Genomic DNA, 17,801 nt, shown 5'->3' on the forward strand with positions numbered 1-17,801 from the left:
TAAGGGAAAACAATCTTTCCTTGGGCAATAGTTCTGACTTGTCATTCTAAAACTAGGGAAGGCAGTACTGAAATATCCACTTTGAATGTCCTCCACTGTTCTCTTTCTTGAAGATACTAACCGCATGGAAATCAGACATAATGGATGTACTGTTACACTTGAATATTTTGACAAAGTTCGCTTACATGCATTCTTTTTGCGTGGATTTCGATGTAACAGCAACAGAATAAGGGTTCTATTTTAGGTTTTGCTTGCTTCCTCTATTTGTTAATCCTTTTAAGGAATTTGATCCCTCCCCAACCACATATGAGAAGCATTCAGTATAAATATCCAAAAGGAAACTTTATTCTTATTTCCAAATATTACATGCACTTTCAAAAATTAAAATTCTTAAACTTTTTTCAATAGCTTCTGGTCAGTTAGGAGGCAGCAAAGGATACCAGAGACAAATATTTTGAAAAAGCATTTACAAAAATACATTGCACAAAGTCCTATCTCATTTTTCTTAAAAATAAGTTAGTGTTATGCAAAACAAACAAACAAACCCTGCCCTTCCCTATCTGGATTTATACAGAATAATTTGGAATCATTTCCTTAAAACTGTTAACAGGTTTTACTAAGTTTTTCTCAAGAGCCACTAGTTCTACTGTAAGCTAAACTCAGCTGAACAAGTGGTATTCAAGAATAAAACTCGCTTTTATAATTATTTGAGGACTCTTGTGCAACATATGAAAAAATAAAATAAAACCAGCATGTCTTTTTTTCTGAAATCAAAGTTTACGTTCCAAAAATCCAGGACTCAAAGTACCATTTTCATAGGGGAAAAAAAAAGAGAGAGCTTTTTCTGAGACGGATCCCGACAACTTTTCAAAATTAAATTTTAAAAAAGGAAGCTGAATTGCCAGGGATTCTGTTCAATAACATGAAGGGAAATTCCCCATAGAATCTAATAATAGCCCCAGGTGCCATCCTGAATTTGATAGCCCGTTTTTATTATGTGCATACACATGCTTTAAAAAAAGAAAAGTAAATATAGATCTTCTTTTTTGTTTTGTTTTTGGAGAACCGATTCAAAAACGGTTGCCTTTTGTGCTTTCCCATATATCCGGCCTTGTGAAGCTTCCCCTGAATTTTCAGAGATTAGCAGCAATCCCAAAGGACAGAGAGAACTCTGAGAGGAGTAAACGACACAAAACCCAACATGCGAATAAAGCTCCAGGCCTGAATTTTACTGGCAAACTGCTTTCTTTGACGTTTAGTGTTCCTGCTTTAATCTTCTACCACTGATTCCATCTCCTACATTTCCTTTTCATTATCTCCCATCACAGGGTAGCCAACTACTATTATGGATCTGTCTAATTCCATTCCATCTAAACCAGGGGTGCCCAAACTTGGCAACTTTAAGACTTGTGGACTTCAACTCCCAGAATTCTCCAGCCAACAGCTGGCTGGAGAATTCTGGGAGTTGAAGTCCACAAGTCTTAAAAGTTGCCAAGTTTGGGCACCCCTGATCTAAACCATTCTCAATGTAACGTCGTCCTTAATCCACCTACCTCACTCGGTGCTAACACATGGGGATACTTTGCCTTCAGCACACAAGGCAACTTACCAAACCACTCCATTTCTGTTTCTTACTAGAAGCCATCAAATTAGACTCAAGCCCTTTCTGTGTTCAACAATCACTACTGATATTCATTTGGATGTTAGGGTTAGGGTTTTTTTTTTTGTTTACTAATATATATTTAAGGAAAAATGTTCTAAAACCTGGAAGATAAATATCAAAGCAAACTTCGGTTGAAATCAGAATCTTCAACGTACGAATTAAATGTTGCACGGAAATGACTACAACTGATGAAGGAGCTTCAAGGATGAGCTGCTAAGCAGTTTCGTCAAGCAAAACTCTGAACGGTGGTAACAAGCCTTAGTTTCGAGGCTTGTGCTGGAATTGCAAACAAACCTTCATCTGATTGGGAACTGCATAAACAACAGAACATGCTAACCATATCCAGGTGCAGAGGAGAGTCCCAATATTTAAAAAAAAAACCAGATTCCTAATGGTGAAAAGGAAAAGTTTAAAAGCTTTTATCTTCTGACTTATTAAAAGAGGGGTTAGTGATTTGCTAATTCGGTTTAGGAACGAGAGCAGTTGGCATGCGGGGTTTCTCCCCCCCCTCCCTTCAGAAAGAACATATTAAAAAAACACGAAGCTGTCTGGCAGTTACAAGCTGAGCATCTTGAGCAAATAACCATTAGGTTTGGGATAGAATTTTGTTGGCAATCTTCTACGTTTAGCCAGGAAAGAGTAACACAACCTGTCGGACATCACATATCTTCATCTTTTAAAGATTCCAGTGTTCAAAATTTCCCTTTATAAACTTAAAAACAGAAATGGTGTATAACCAGAGTAGGAAAATAAGCGTAGTGTTCATTCAGCAGTTTGCCCGTGCACTCTGAAGCGATACAGGCACGTATATTCTGTGTGACCCCAGTTGGAAAATATCCTTAGTTCCACTATTTGGAATGCTTTTTCAGTTGTCTCCTAAAAGTAGAAGAAAACGTGATTAGAATCCGCTAAGAGGGAAGTCCTGATTTATGACCACAATCGAGCCCAAAATTTCTGTCGCTAAATGAGAGAATTGTGAAGTGAGTTTTGCCCCATTTTACGACTGTTCTTGCCATAGTTAAGTGAATCTTTGCAGTTGCTACACAGCTGCCTAAGACAATCTAGACTTGGCTTGTCAAGAGGTCACAAAAGGGAAATCACGTGACCCTGGGGACACCGTCATAAATATGAGCCAGTTGCCAAGGATGCAAATTTTGATCATGTGACCCACGGGGATGCTGCAGTGGTTATAAGTGTGAAAAGTGTGTGCTGTAACTTCGAATGGTCAGTAAACAAACTGTTAAGTCAAGGACGAACATGTACTATTTTCATGAAGCTTATTATGCAAAGCATAAAAAAAGGATTAAAAAAAAATCTTCTGAAGTGTTGACCTACCAAGACTGGAAACATCTGTAATGGTTCTCCATCCTGATCATATGTATACTGGCCCAGAAGTATTCCCTCTTCTTGATACTCATTTTCAAGGCCCTGTCGATAAAAATGGTTTGCATGGCTCTGAATTCTTGATAAAAGAAGATGAGCAGATCAATTTTAATTTTCAGACTCGGTGGCCTCCCAAAAAAGATGATTATTTATTTACTTCTATTTATTAAATGTTTCTGTTGCCCATCTCACTAATGCAGCCCGTAAACCTTTCACACCCTTTTGCATCCGTGACCTCCGGTTCCACATCTGTAGAGTTCAAACTTAGCCACTTTATTGTTCTATGCCTATTTCACAGGAATCTTCTCAGACTGGCAGCCTTCACTGGGTAAAGACTAGATAAGGCACAAAGGCATTTGGTGTGAATGTGTGAGTGTGAGGGGGGGGCAATGAGAGGGAGGGAGGGAGGGAGAGAGAGGGAGAGGGAGAGGGAGAGGGAGAGGGAGAGGGAGAGGGAGAGGGAGAGAGAGAGAGAGAGAGAGAGAGAGAGAGAGAGAGAGAGAGAGAGAGAGAGAGAGAGAGAGAACGCTTCCCCTTTAGAAAAGACTTTAATTTCTAGTCCTTCTAATGTGCATTAGAAACCCTTTCATCATTACTAGAAACCCTGGAGCAACTTTAGTTGAACCCTAAGACAATATTCCTTTCATTTTGCAGAGGGCACCACTTACGTATACTAAGAAATCCTTTGGGGCGCTGGTAATATTGCCTGTGGGTGAAAGCGATTTCGGGATGTGTTCCAGGCAGAAAGACGTTGGATAGATCATCATCGAAAGCCTGATCACCAGGTAACCCTGTGATCCTTTGAAAGCCCAGCAGTTTCCAGGATACATGTCAGGCTGTGGATAAGAACCAGAAGTTGCAAACAAACAATACAATGGAAACAACTGAGAACCAGTTTGGTGTAGTGGTTTAGGCCACGGGCTAGAAACTAGGAGACCGTGAGTCTGAGGACTATCCGTACACACTCGACTTACGACCACAACCGAGCCCAAAATTTCCATTGCTAAAAGCGAGGCATTTGTTAAGTGAATTTTGCCCCGTCTTATGACCTTTCTTGCCACAGCTGTTAAGTAGATCACTGCAATTGTTAAGCTAGTGTCAGTTTTGGAAGCCATATTAACCACCAGAAGCTTCCACGCTGCCACATTCTTGTGCTTGGGAAATTAGGAAAGGGGCGGGGGGATTTAGTAGAGGGGATGTGGTTAAGACATAATAGCATTCTTCTTTTCGGTCGAGGTCATGGTGTTCCTGCACCTGGAGGAGAAGTGGTTGGAGTGATGTCTCGAGATGGGAAGGATTGGGATTGGACGAGGTGATGGATTGATGGGGCGCTTGGGATGGGTTTGGACTTTTGACTCACTTAAAGGAATGCCTGGAAATCTCAGATTCCGGTTTTCCCGCATGTGCCACTATACCTACTCTAATAAAATGGAACTTTGAGAAAATGCCTGTGAAAGAATTAGGATAAAATCTGAATTATTTGTGTAAAGAATGAACCTGACAGATTCCATTTTGAATCAATACATATCTATTCTGTTTGCTAGGTTGGAAAAATACTGCCTGGAAAGGTCACTCTGACCCAGCCAGGAATAGCCCAGATGGGAAGTTGGAAGTCCCCTCTGATACGGATATAGTTTGGGAGAAGTTGGCAATTATCTTGTTATTGTTTAAATTGTGAGAAAGACCCATTTTTGCAGAAGTTTAAAATATGTTCTGGGCATGCAATTAACAGGAATTTCCCACAAAGTACACAGGAAAGTTAATTTTGGGCTATCGCTTAATTAATGTCAACTATTGTCAATATTGCCAAGTATTGTTATTGATCATGCCAAATGCATTTATGTAATTGTATTATGACGCTCTTTGATGATACCCATGAGACTTCAACGTGTGTATTTAAGTCTCACCGGTGCGCTGTTTAGGATTCTCCCACTTTTCGGAGAATCCACTTGCGCAAGTGTAAATAAAATAGATGCTTTTTGTTGATCATAGTCTCCTTGACCATTTTTTAAAAAATGTATAGAAAATATATCAAATATATTTTTCTGTCTTGGAGTTTCCACTTGGAGTTGGGTTCTTCTGGAATGATGATACTAGGAACAGGGTTGTTACGGGAATCCAGGTTCCGCATTCACTTTGCTTGTCAGAAGGGGATTGTGTGACCCGGGGAGGCTGCAACTGTCATAAATATGAGTCAGTTGCCATGTGTCTGAATTTTGATGAAGTGACCGCGGGGGATGCTGCAACGGTCATAAGCGATCAGGGTCACAGGTTTGTTTCAGTGTCTCTGGAACTTCAAACGGTCATTAAATCAATGGTTGTAAGTCGAAGACTGTAAAAGCGCTCTAGCATAGCGCCCCGTCCTACTTACCTGGATCACTACACGGGGTGATTGGGAGAAATACCACAACGGAATTCCAAAGAGGCTAAGCAGGGCCGTTTTGGTTTCGTAGGTCTCTGAACAGCGAGTGCTCAAAATGCTACCACCTCGAAGAAAGACAGAGAGAGGGGAAATCTTTTAGCTTTGTTCATCGCGGCAGCTTTCAAAATAAGACTCCTGTTCTTGGCTTAAGAAGAGATTGGACCACCATTTGCCTGAAATGGTACAGAGTTTCTTGTTTGAGCAGGGGGTTGGACTAGAAGCCCCCCGAGGTCCCTCCGAAGTCTGATATTCTCTTAAAGAGCTGAAAAAGATCTTCCTAACTCTTGACCCCTTACCTCCAGATTCCAAAGCAAAATCCACGATGCCGGTTTTGTCTTGAGAGTACAGCCTCAAGGCGTTGTTGACAATGACCTGGGCTTGCTGCAGAAGGGAGAGGTGGACAGAGATTCCAGGTCAGCATTTCAATAAGGTGTTGAAAGTCACTGATGAGCAAAGAATTCCTTTTGCTACAGAAATCGTCACCTGTTCACCTTAACCTGTTTTAAAGGGGAAACGTACAGCCCCTTGGGAAGATGGTCTCAAAAAGATCTAACAGGCTACTCTAAATCTCAGCCCTCTGCTCTGCAGCATTGAAGAGAGATCTGGAATAAAGGCAACGGTGTTTAAGATCTAGATCGCTTTTTATTAGGTGGGATAATGGCTGCTTCCTCTCATCCCCTGAAGAATGTCATGAGAGTTATTTCTGAGTAGGGACGTATCTGCCTTATTGCAATATTGAACTCTAGCTTATTGTCGCAACAGCATTACATGTCAATTGTGGTCTCCAACCTTGGCAACTTTAAGACTTGTGGACTTCAACTCCCAGAGTTCCTCACCCAGCAGGTCTTAAAGTTGCCAAGGTTGGAGACCATATTTTAAATATACATTGCATTTTATCCTATCACAAAATCTGGCTCTCAGATTTCTCTAAATTAAGCCAAGATAAATACCACAGCTGATAAAGGAAATGCCATTCCGTATTCTAATGGGTAAGCCAAAAGAATTCAGCACTTTCCATCCTTGTCCTATAAAACCCCTCGTTTCTGGCATTGGCCGGCTTATATTTAGTTTAAGTTATGGCTTAAACTTAAACGTACTAAGTTATTTTAAGTTATGGCTCTTTTGCCCTGCAGGAGTGAAACCAGGGCTGACAACTTGTGGCCCATGGGCTGGATGTGTCATGCGCTGGCCACGCCCAGTTTAAGGAAGGGGGGAAAAAGTTGCAAGACATTGCATGACACCGCGAGTTTGACATCCCTGTGCTAAATCAACGGTATAGAATACCTTTCCGTTGTGGCTTACCGCTTCCGTGATGCCTACAATCCCAGCTTCGTTGACGGCATTTGTCACGATCTCTGTGGTCACTTTGGAATTTGCGATCGACCTCTGGAGAGTGATATTCCTGAGGATTTGCATCTCCAGATCTCGCATCAAAACTTGTACGTCTGTTTTGGTCACAAATCGGGAAGTTAGCCACTGAAGCAAGGATTCCGAAAAATCTCCTTTCAGATCGTCCGAAAACATAACCCTGATCGATTCTTTAATCTGAGCATCAACCTAGAAGTGAAAAGCAAACAACAAAACATGACAGCTTAATGACGGATTTCAAAATAAAGGCGCAATTAGGTAAGGCATCTTTATTTTGGGTATGTGCCAACTAACCGATGGAACACAAGCATTCCAGCGGTTAATTAAAAGTGGGTAATGTTGAAACAAGTCGAGCAATCAGTTCTTCTTTCCCAGATCAGTGGTTTTCAAAAGTTAACCCATCCAGAACATTATGTCAGAACGAGGCGTGCTAATTCAGGCTTGCTCAGGCGTTCCCTCCTAAGCTCACCTTTTGGTGAAGGGCGTCGATCGTGTTGCAGCAGCTTTTCACGTCCTGTAAACTCAGCAACTCTGTCTTTAGACGCGCCAGTTCAAATTCTAGGTGCTTCATCTTGGACAAAAGGCTCTGGCTGTGCTCATCCATGTCACTGAGAAGCGGGGGGGGGGGGGGAAAGAGCGACAGGGGTCAAGCTCTGGAGAGCTAAATTAGAGATAGGAGAGTTTGTGTTTTTACACTGGAGTAAAACCAAGGGAGCATTATTACCTTAAATAATGAGTGGAGGTTGCATATGTTATAAAATTGGGAAATCTGTCTGTCTATATCATCTCTCTCTCTAGTTTGTCTATCTCTTCTATCATCTATTTTCTGTCTGTCTGTCTATTTATCTATCTCTTATCTCTTTCTCTCGCTCTTCTGTCTAACAGAATAACGGTTGGAAGGGACCTTGGAGGTATTCTAGTCCAAACCCATTCAAGCAAGAGACCCTACATCATTTTAGACAAATCTCTTGTTAAAAACCTTCACTGTTGAAGCACCCACTGTATTTATATCTGTACTATGTATATGACTGTCTGTCCGTCCATCCATCCATCCCAACATACCATTGATTATTACTAATAAACATCCTCCCCCCTTCTTTTTTTTTAAAGAATACTATCAACTTTATAGAACGTTTTGTAATATTTAATGGTTCCCAATTCAATATACAGGTTGCAGCCGTACCTCATTGTTTTTGCTTTGGTTAATTCAAATTCTTTCTGGAGGCCCTGGAAAATAACACAATATTAGTTTCCTGAATAAATCGCTTCACCGTACTTGGAATGATTGAAAGGAGAATCCACAAACTCTCTGCATTGCAGAAAGTGGCTGATGGGGAATCTAATGGAGAAGACAAGGCTTAATGTTCCTGCCTGAAGCACAGACGGAATTGCAGTTTGATGCTGTTGGGCTGGTAACAGGGATACAGGGTGGTAAAATTCTTAGAATTATTCCAGAAAAAAAAAAAAAGTTTACTGTTACCTCTGATTTTTCCGAGAGTTTTGCCAGAAGACTTTCTAAAGTTGCAAGGCGCCATTCGTGCTCTTGATGCAAAGTCAAAAAATGCTCGAAAGGCAAAACAGAATGACGTTTTTTGTTTAAAAAGTACTCTTACAATGAAAATATAGCGCTTTTATCATGAAAACACTGAGGATTCATTGCGTGTTTAAATGCTGCACAGACAGTTAAGCATACAAACAAAAATGGCTATCTTTAAACATTTTTCATCTTGAGCCTCTATAAATAGAAAGGCAACGATCCCTTTCGGCCAAAGGAACAAAATGACATCATTTCAAAAATTCACATGTGAAAAGTACTTTTTGTTCTTGATTAGGATCTATGTTGAATCTGGCAACTGTATAGATTTACATATTTCATCTGGTTGAATAATTGAGTTAACGGAGGGCAAACAACCATAATTTACTAAACTATTACATTACAGTGCAAAAACGAATGACAGTTTCTCAGCTCATGCAAATTCTAATTTTCCCCTTCAATTTTTGCCCTAGAAAACATACTATTTCATAAGTTTATAATATTTTCATTAAAATTGGTGCACAGAATTATTCCACACGAGCCTACCTCGGAGTGCACCGTTCCATCCGATTTGGCCTTTGTTAGATGTTGGCTCACAATGTTTTTGACGAGCGCCAACATTTCACTTCGGTCGTTCATTTGGGTGACTTGTTCCTGAAAGCTTTGGACCAGAAGTAGCATTTTATTGTATTCTTCATCCTGGTGACGCCACCTCTCAGATAACTGGGCCATTTGTTTCTCCAGCTCACTTACACGATCTGCATCAAAGAACTTCATAGTCACCTAGATTGGTGGGGTGGTTTTTTTTTTTTTAAATAATAAAAAAGGCTTATTTATTTTCACTGCTTCTGACCATAAACAAACTCACATTAATAAAATCACTTCACCAGAAACCAAAGTGTCACTTGAAGGAAGCATTAAAACGATACTAAAACGGATTAAAATCAGCGACAAATCCCAATTAACTTTAGACAAAGTTTGCGGATATAAAATTAGATTCCACCACGACCTAAATATAGACGATGATAGTTTTCTTGAAGATAATTCCAGATTTTGGAAAACCCGTTGTGGAAAAATCAGATCCAAAGCTTTTCTAGCCAAAAATCTATGGCTCAATGCTGGCCTCTTGTTTATTTGGGTATTTATTTATTTATCTATACAGTGTTTATATCACCCCATCCCTCAGCATTGAGCGTTTAACAAGAGAGCCTTAAAATAGCCATCCATAAATGGAAACCCAATCTCCCTGAATTAAAGTAAAATATCCTTGCCCCTGTTTGAAGTTACGGTGGGCTCAGAAAACCCTCTAGCAACACTGCAGTTTTCCTAAACCTCTTTAAGACATTACACCTTTTTGAGAACCAAAGTGGGAGGTCAGGGTTGGCCTAGCTCACCTCTGGAAACCGATCAGCGGGGCCTGGATGAGGTTCAGATGCGACTCTCTTTACGGAGTCTTCCCACCTGGGCGTTCTGAATAAGCTTGTCCAGTTCAAAGCTGGTAACAAGGAAAGGAAATCTTCGGAACCCCAGCACCATAAACCTGAAGTTAAAAAATGTGGTTAAGCGGAAACATGCATGAACGTTTGAGGAAACTCAGTCTAAAACTACCTACACTGCAAGGGTTGTGGGAGCTGATGGACTACGTTATCCTCCCGGGTAAGATATTAAGAGTCTTTTTCTCAATACCTGTTTACTCACCAAGCAGTAAAAGTAGGGGGAGAAAGAACAGCAGCAATCTGAACATCTTTGGAAGACATCTGGAAAACAAAAGGCAGACGACTGGAGTGTAAAATTGCCCATTGCTGACCTTCATTGTCATTAATAGTTTACGTACAGTGACTTAATAAATAATAATCAAGTCAGTGGTCCTTCCCAAAACTTCCCAGGGCTGCTCATTGGAGCGCCTCCAGAAATGAAATTTTTATTCAATTTAAATCGAATTTAGTGTTGTAGCAAACGGTCCAACCCACTGAAGCACATTCTCATCGTGATGAGCCAGGGTGGCACAGTGGTTAGAGTGCAGTACTGCAGGCTACTTCTGTTGACTTTCGTTTGCCTGCAATTTGGCAGTTCGAATCTCACCAGGCTCAAGGTTGACTCAGCCTTCCATCCTTCTGAGGTGGGTAAAATGAGGACCCAGATTGTTGGGGGCAAGAGGCTGACTCTGTAAAACTGCTTAGGGAGAGCTGTAAAGCACTGTGGATAAGTCTAAGTGCTATTGTTTTTCTCCTTCTTTTTCTTTTTCTCTCTCTTTCTTTCTTTCTTTCTTTCTTTCTTTCTTCTCTCCCTTCCTTCCTTCCTCCCTTCCTTCCTTCCTTCCTTCCTCCCTCCCTCCCTCCCTCCCTCCCTCCTTCCTTCCTTCCTTCCTATGGTTAGAATATTGGAGGCTGACTCTGCCCACTGTCAGGAGTTCGATCCTGACCGGCTCAAGGTCACCTCAGCCTTCCATCCTTCTGAGGTCGGTAAAATGAGGACCCAGATGGTTGGGGGCAAGAGGCTGACTCTATAAACCGCTTAGAGACGGCTATTAAGCACGGTGAAGCGGTATATAAGTCTAAGTGCTATTGCTATTAACAGTAGTTCACGGTTAGAAGCAGCTTGCCCAGTCTGCAATGAACTGATTTTTTAAATCCAGTGCTTGAGACCCCGTCCCGTTAGGAAATGCTTACAGACCTTGTAAGGAGAAAAACATTCAGCAGAGAAATTAGGGTCGCGAGCTGATACCATCCAGTGCCGAGCCACCAGAAGGCCCCTGTGGCCGCTTTCCCTAAACGAGAGGAGAAAGCCGAGATGAGTGAGAAATGTCAAGGATCCTTCAGCGCAGTTGTTTTCAAACGTTTTTGGATCCTGAGGGAAACTTTTCTCGATCAACCCCAACGCTGCCCAGGAGCCATTAGGCACTGCAGCAAAATCCAGGCACCGATGCATCCATCAACGGCTACGAAGATGGGAAAATGGTAAGGCAGGTGTGAAGACATCGCCATGGAAACGCTGCCTTGATGTTCTTGGGTTCTACAATTGGACTCAGGTATGTAAGTCGTAGGCTTTGCATTGTGATGTCATGACTGTTTCATCATTCCTTTGCTGGAGGATTCTAGTAATTCATTTCCTGCCTTTATTATTTGTACAAACAATTCAAGGTGGTAAATATATATAATATATATACTTCCATTTATTTTCCCTACAATAACCACCCTGGGAGGCAAATTGGGCTGAGTGTGTGCGATTGGCCCAAGGTCACCTAGCCGCCTTTTAGGCCTGAGACTAGGACTCACAGTCTCCTGGTGATTGGCCCAAAGTCACCTAGTCGGCTTCCCTGCCTAAGGTGGTACTAGAACTCACAGTCTCTTGGTGATTGGCCCAGTCACTCAGCCAACTTCCATGCCTAATGCGGGACTGGAAGTCACCATTTCCTTGTGATTGGCCCAAGGTCACTCAGCTGGTTTTCATAGCTAAGGTGGAACGAGAACTCCTGGATTCTAGTCCGATGACTTAACCACTAGATCAAACTGGCTAAGCATAGACTGAGACGTACTAAGGGCAGGCAGATACCAGCTGGCTCTACTAGGTCTCACTGCCATTCAGGTTCAACCAGGAGTTTCTTTGGGATACGACCCACAAATTCTGCAGGCTAATGGTGTATAATGGTGGTGGCCCATTAGGATTGATCTTTTCACCCAAGGTTCCCTGAGATGCAGTTTGAAAACAACTGGCTCAGGAGGAGAAGAAAGAGAGAGGAGGGTTAAAGAAAGGTTATTAGATGACAGAAGTTTCCAGAGGGAAGGAACATTTTTTTGTAAGTGACGATATACGTGCAACTGTAAGAAAAAAACAAACAGACACCACTTCATAACGCGTTGATGTTGATTTTCTGCATTAGTGGCTCAGAACACTCCCGGCACAGACAGAAGAGTCATGCAGCATGGAATTCGGTTTTAAACATTAATTTAGGCGTTTTAAATTAATAGCGCAGGTTGTTGCATTCGCAGTAGAGCCCGTCTGACGGAAAGTCATGCTGGAAGAAGAAGTCAGATTGCCTAGGATAGAATTGTTTCAATTTGCAGAATTATTCAGCCACTCTTCAAATCATTGGCAGCGAGCATCTGCTCTCCATTTGGGAATACGGGAAGCACACAAATTGTTATAAGACATGATCCGTTGTTAATTAGGACGAAGACAAATGCGTCCCCTTTTGTCAGTTATAAAGCAAGGAAGGACAGGGGGGAAAAAAGCTGCCCAAAACAAGATGCATTTCCTACCCGCTAATCCACATGGAGGGAAATGAGAAAAATGCAGCGGTCTCCAGATAGTTTTCGTATGACAGGTTAAGTCCTCAACTTAGGACCCCAATGTCCGTTGCTAAGTAAAGTGGTGATGAAGTGAGCCATGCCGGATTTTATGATCTTTCCCACCTCCAGAGTTAAGCATTTCACAGCAGTTGTTAAGTGAATTATATGGTTGTTAAACAAATCCAGCTTCTCCCATTGACTTTGCTTGTTGGAAGCTAGCTGGATGCATGTGTGTGTGTGTGTATAGTGGATCGTGGCAAATGGACAGGTAAAGGAGCAGGTGGTTCTCCTTCACAGCAAGCTAAATTTATGCAGGAAGATCACCAAGTCACTCTCCACAAAAGGGGCTCTTGCAAACCCTTCTGCCCACCTGAAGGGCATCTTTCTCTGCCTCTTCCTCCCCCTTCTCCCAACCAGGTGTGACAGCATCGAGTGGAGAAGACTTTGCTGTCGAGATAGGAAATGCACCGTTTGAAGCTGCGCCAAAGCCGCTGAGCTCAAGTTAATCGGCGGTTCGCATTTCCCTGCGAGACGCCGCAGTCGAAAGGCAGTAGGCTATTTCCATGCAAAAAGCTTGAGTGCGCATCCAACCCACACACGCACACAGGAGTAACCTGGGGCCACAACAGCCAGCCAAAGGAGAGACAAAATCGTCCGGGTCACAAGCCATCCTGCCGTTCTCGTTCTTTGCAACATATGGAGGAAGAAGTAACCTGGTACGACACAGATGGGTGTGAAGGGAGACAACAGAAAGGGGATTTCATTCAAAGCCATCCCTCGGCGCTTCTGCACGCCAAATTAAACCCGCATTTAGAAACAAAAAAACCCTAGCATCTGGGCAGAGGAAAATGAGCGCTAAGGTTATTAACAGCCAATTTGACAAGATCACTGTCTCTCGTTTGAATGAAGTTACGCTTCCTATCTCTTAAAAAAATACAAGGCAGGTTTTCAGAGGCATCCCCCCCCCCAAAAAAGTTATTGGTACGAATTCTAAATTATTTTCAATGGTGAGAAGTCCCATCACCCCTTAGAATTCGACACTTAAATGTAAGGATGTAATAACCATTTTTAAAAAATATGTATCGAGACAGGTGTTTTGCTTGATTTAACAACAACAGAAAAGAAAAATAAACCAATGTCGGATTTTGATTTCCATCTCGGAAAACCCAGGGATCGAAGACCATCAGGAGATCCCAGGTATATTTTTATCTGATAGAAGTTAAAATATTTCTAGCTCAAATTGTTATTTTTAGTCCTTGGTGCTCTCTGAGTTGATGGGTTTTCTTGCAGTCATTTCCTTAGGCAACTTCATCAGTGCACTGGATGCTGTTACTTAGTTCGGTAAGGAAACGTCTGCAAGAAAACCATCCAAGCTCAGAGAGCACCAAGTATCCCCCAGGCGTCATTGTCTTGTTTCACTACACTAGATTAAGATGGGTTTCCCTAAAAGCTAAATGCCTTTGTGCTTCCTCTCTGCTTTTTGCTAGGATTCCTTTCAGCGTTACTTTATTTTTAATCCTCTAATGCATTATTTTATTTTTAATCCTCTGCTGAACCACGGGGTTTGGCTTTCTTAGTGGTTGTGCAACATATGTAGAATAAGAATGACCTTGCCTCAACAATAAGGCTGTGTGTGTGTGTGTGTACACCTAAATCTACAGCTAGAGTTGGCAGGCAGCTTCTGGGGAATGGCACAATTCTCGAGGGACGCTTTGATCTAATCTGTGCAAGGAAGCTCTAAGTTTAGCCATGCGAGGATTCGGATGATGGTGAAAATCCAAAGGCTGCAGAGGGAAGTCCTTCTGACCTCAACCTTCATTAAAAGGCACGGGCTACTGTGAGTAGAGGTGCACATCATCAGATGCATGAAGTGCAGTAGAGATGAATCTAGGGCTCTCTATGGAGATCCTCAAACACCCAGGTCGGGGTTGTCCCAAAGATGCTTTTTCCGAAAAAGCAACTGAACTTTTCTAACTGAAGAGGTGAAAAGTTAACAAAACAAAACAAAACAAGAATAGAACAAAGAAGTCCAATTGCTTTTTTTGGGGGAAAAAAAAACCACCTTTGGGATGATCTGGAGCTCTTGCTCCATGCATCTCATAAGCAGCACCTGCAGCCTGTGACTTTCAATGAATTGGATTAGTTGGAAAAGATGCCACTCTTGGGGTAGATACAGATTAACAAAGTTGGAAGGGACCTTGAAGGTCATCTAGTCCAAACTCCCGCCCATGCAGGAGACCCTACACCATTTCTGTCCAGTCTCTTCTTCAAAGCTTCCAGTGATGAAGCTTTCCCACAACTTATAAGGGCAACTTCTGTTCCATCTGTTGATTGCTCTCACTGTCAGAAAATTCCTCCTTATTTCTAGGTTGAATCTCTCCTTGATCAGTTTCCATCCACTATTCGGGTGCTTTGGGAAATAGCTTGACCCCTCCTCCTCTCTGTGGAAGACCCTCACACATTGGAAGACTGCTATCGTGTCTCCCCTAGTCCTTCTCTTCACTAGAACTAGCCATGGCCAGTTCCTGAAAACTAGCCATGCCCAGTTCGTATGTTTTAGCCTCTAGTCCCCTAATCATTCTAGTTGCTCTTCTCTGTCCTCTTTCTAGAGTCTCAACATCTTTTTTTTTTTTTATAGTGTGGTGACCAAAACTGGATGCAGTGTTCTAAGTTGGGGTATTTGGCTATTGTAGATTAAGGGGGGGGGGGAGGCTCTCCTCCCGCAACATTTATGAGGGCCAAGAGGCGAAAAAGGAAAGAAAACGATAAAAACCAAGCGTTGCAAATCAACCTGGGTAAGAAAAGATGTGCCACATGCTTCTTGCTATCCTTTTGGACCGTGAGGATTGCAAGTGGGCTGTTGTGTATGTTTCAAGGTGTTTCTTCCCCTTACAGTCATCACCTGCAGGTTGGGGGGGTAAGAGGAATGAATACAGAGCACATTCATCAATCAACTGCGCAATGCAATATGGCTAGCCCAGGGGTGTCCAAACTTGGGAACTTTAAGACTTGTGGACTTCAACTCCCAGAATTCTGGAAGTTGAAGTCCACAAGTCTTAAAGTTCCCAAGTTTGGACACCCCTGGGCTAGACCAACTTTCAGTACAGAAAACGACTGCGGAAGGAGGGGGGGCAACAAATTTGATAAATAAATCCATGAAATTACTTTGCAGACAGTCCTTAAATCTTAATGGTGTATGTGAGCATGGCCACTGCTGAGACAATGCCACACACTGCTTGCGACAAGACAATTGATCACCCCTACCAACACACGCACACACCCCACACACCCCCATACATGTTGCCAATGCAGGAGGCAACAAAAGGGTGCCAAACAGGCTGAAGTGTTCAATTTGAGGTGCCCGTCCAGGTTCTGGAAATGGGGATTAGGAACTTTGCAGGTCTGAATCTGGAAAGCCTGTACTCAACTGGGGATCACCAATGGAGTGGAGGACAAGCAAGCAAGCAAGCGTCCAAGGTTTTTCTGACCCGTGTAGACATATCACAAATTCTGCTTCTGGGTCAATGACAAGCTCCATGCTTCAGGCTGGCAATCTTGGCTTTAGGTGTGTTCTGACTGAGGCTTCCCAAGAGCACGAAGCAAACTCCTTGTTCTGACAAAAACCTCTTTTATTAATTTGCTGTGGATTTACATCCAGCAAAGTCTTTCAAGGGAGGATTTACAGTCACAGACTTTATCTGGCTTCGAGAGCTGCCAGGCCGAGATCTGCAAAACCTGGCAAGGAGTCTCGGAGAGTCACGAACCAATTGAGCGAACTAATTGTCTCCTGCAAACTCCATTCCTCTTATTTCTCTAGGAGGGGCCATTCATCGTCCACTTGTGCCTTACTCCCAGGTTGATCCGTTCTTTAGCTGTTCCCTTTGTCTGGCAACTCTGCGCATGCGCACACTGGCTCCAGCTGTTTGTTTGCCCCACTGATGTCTGACTCTGAAGGCAGCTGATAACTGGCATATGGCCCTGGCCCCCTCTCTGCCTCCGACACAGAGCCCTCATCCGAGCCTTCCCCAGACTCCTGGATTGGCCATGTTCCTCCCCAACCTCCTCACCGTCCAAATCTTCTGACAGCTCTGCTGTGGGCCACAACAAGTTGCCCTTTAAAATTAAATCTCATAGATGGCTGCATGTCTATAAAAAAACCCTGCTTTTCTGAGTTGTGCATGAGACAAACCAATCAAATAATGGAAGCTCCCTGGAAGTACAACATGCTGCTGAATCACAACCAGCATGCAAAGTTTTTCAAGCTTCCACAAGACCGATGGAACACGGATGCAACATCTGGAATTCTAACCAGGGCTTATTTCTTAAACAATGGGAAGCTGTACTTACACATGGATTCTCCGTTCATACCCAAGTGGCTTTTATTCCTGAGAAATTCTTTTACATTCATGCTTCCACAGTAATTTGAGTGAGCTGCAACAGAGAGAGAGAGAAAAAAAACACCCTGAGTCTAAAATTGTATTGTGTGCTAGAGGAACAAAAAGAGAGAAAGAATAGCCTTGAGGTGAACCCAGTATGTTTTTTAGAAGTGTTTCTTTTAACGTTCAGAAGCAAAGAACAAAGCAGCAGGGAAAGCAACATTGTCCATCAAAGCAATTTGCCACCCAATACCTGAGTGAGGAATGTGTTAAATTAGTTCTCACCTGGTCAACAGTAAGCAACCTAATACTATGTTAGGTCATGACTGAAACAAAGAGCAGAGGGAGTTTGTCCTCAAAGAAACAGTTCCTAGAACTAAGCAAGCAGGAAAAAACAGTGAAAGAAATTTGAATATTCACTATGGTATAAATAGAGCTTGTGTTTGATACAGTCATTGGAATTCTTTCATAAAGGCTTCACGGTTTTGCGATAATAAATCTACTTGTTCGAGCCTTCATGTTTATTGAAAATATATTCTTGCAGTATTTTGCCTTCTCAGCCAACAGAATCCTGACAAGAGAAATAGGAGAACACAATCCTTTTATTGGAAATGGGGGGAAAGTCCAATTAGGTGTGCATATTTACACATCTAGATTATATCTAGATTGTACTTGTATAAGCACCTGCTGGTTGCATGAGGGAGGCGCTTTATGGGACAGGTGGATGGAGCGGCCTCTTTTAAAAAGATGCATTTCCCCCCAAAGA

General features: G+C 42.4%; 1 protein-coding gene across 11 annotated transcripts in view; it reads right to left on the reverse strand.

The window, feature by feature from the left end:
• Nucleotides 1-323: 323 nt before the first annotated feature.
• SUN1 (Sad1 and UNC84 domain containing 1) overlaps nucleotides 324-17,801 on the reverse strand; it is a 34,992-nt gene continuing 17,514 nt past the window's right edge. For 8 of the 11 annotated variants that reach the window (XM_081965671.1, XM_081965663.1, XM_081965672.1 and 5 more), the window contains 16 exons: nucleotides 17,007-17,090; nucleotides 15,451-15,561; nucleotides 13,274-13,372; nucleotides 11,044-11,137; nucleotides 10,069-10,127; nucleotides 9,765-9,910; nucleotides 8,917-9,153; nucleotides 8,317-8,400; nucleotides 8,020-8,063; nucleotides 7,306-7,444; nucleotides 6,771-7,025; nucleotides 5,765-5,849; nucleotides 5,418-5,533; nucleotides 3,715-3,882; nucleotides 2,999-3,091; nucleotides 324-2,539 (listed from right to left, as the gene is read on the reverse strand). In XM_081965671.1, coding sequence (XP_081821797.1) covers nucleotides 2,426-2,539; nucleotides 2,999-3,091; nucleotides 3,715-3,882; nucleotides 5,418-5,533; nucleotides 5,765-5,849; nucleotides 6,771-7,025; nucleotides 7,306-7,444; nucleotides 8,020-8,063; nucleotides 8,317-8,400; nucleotides 8,917-9,153; nucleotides 9,765-9,910; nucleotides 10,069-10,127; nucleotides 11,044-11,137; nucleotides 13,274-13,372; nucleotides 15,451-15,561; nucleotides 17,007-17,090 — 1,928 coding nt within the window. In that variant the 3' untranslated portion in view covers nucleotides 324-2,425. The remainder of the gene's footprint in view (nucleotides 2,540-2,998; nucleotides 3,092-3,714; nucleotides 3,883-5,417; nucleotides 5,534-5,764; nucleotides 5,850-6,770; nucleotides 7,026-7,305; nucleotides 7,445-8,019; nucleotides 8,064-8,316; nucleotides 8,401-8,916; nucleotides 9,154-9,764; nucleotides 9,911-10,068; nucleotides 10,128-11,043; nucleotides 11,138-13,273; nucleotides 13,373-15,450; nucleotides 15,562-17,006; nucleotides 17,091-17,801) is intronic. The other 3 variants (XM_081965665.1, XM_081965664.1, XM_081965670.1) reach the window with 2 other exon arrangements.

This window comes from Natrix helvetica (assembly GCF_964273705.1).
Source record: "Natrix helvetica genome assembly, chromosome: 13".
Taxonomy (NCBI): Eukaryota; Metazoa; Chordata; class Lepidosauria; order Squamata; family Natricidae; genus Natrix; species Natrix helvetica.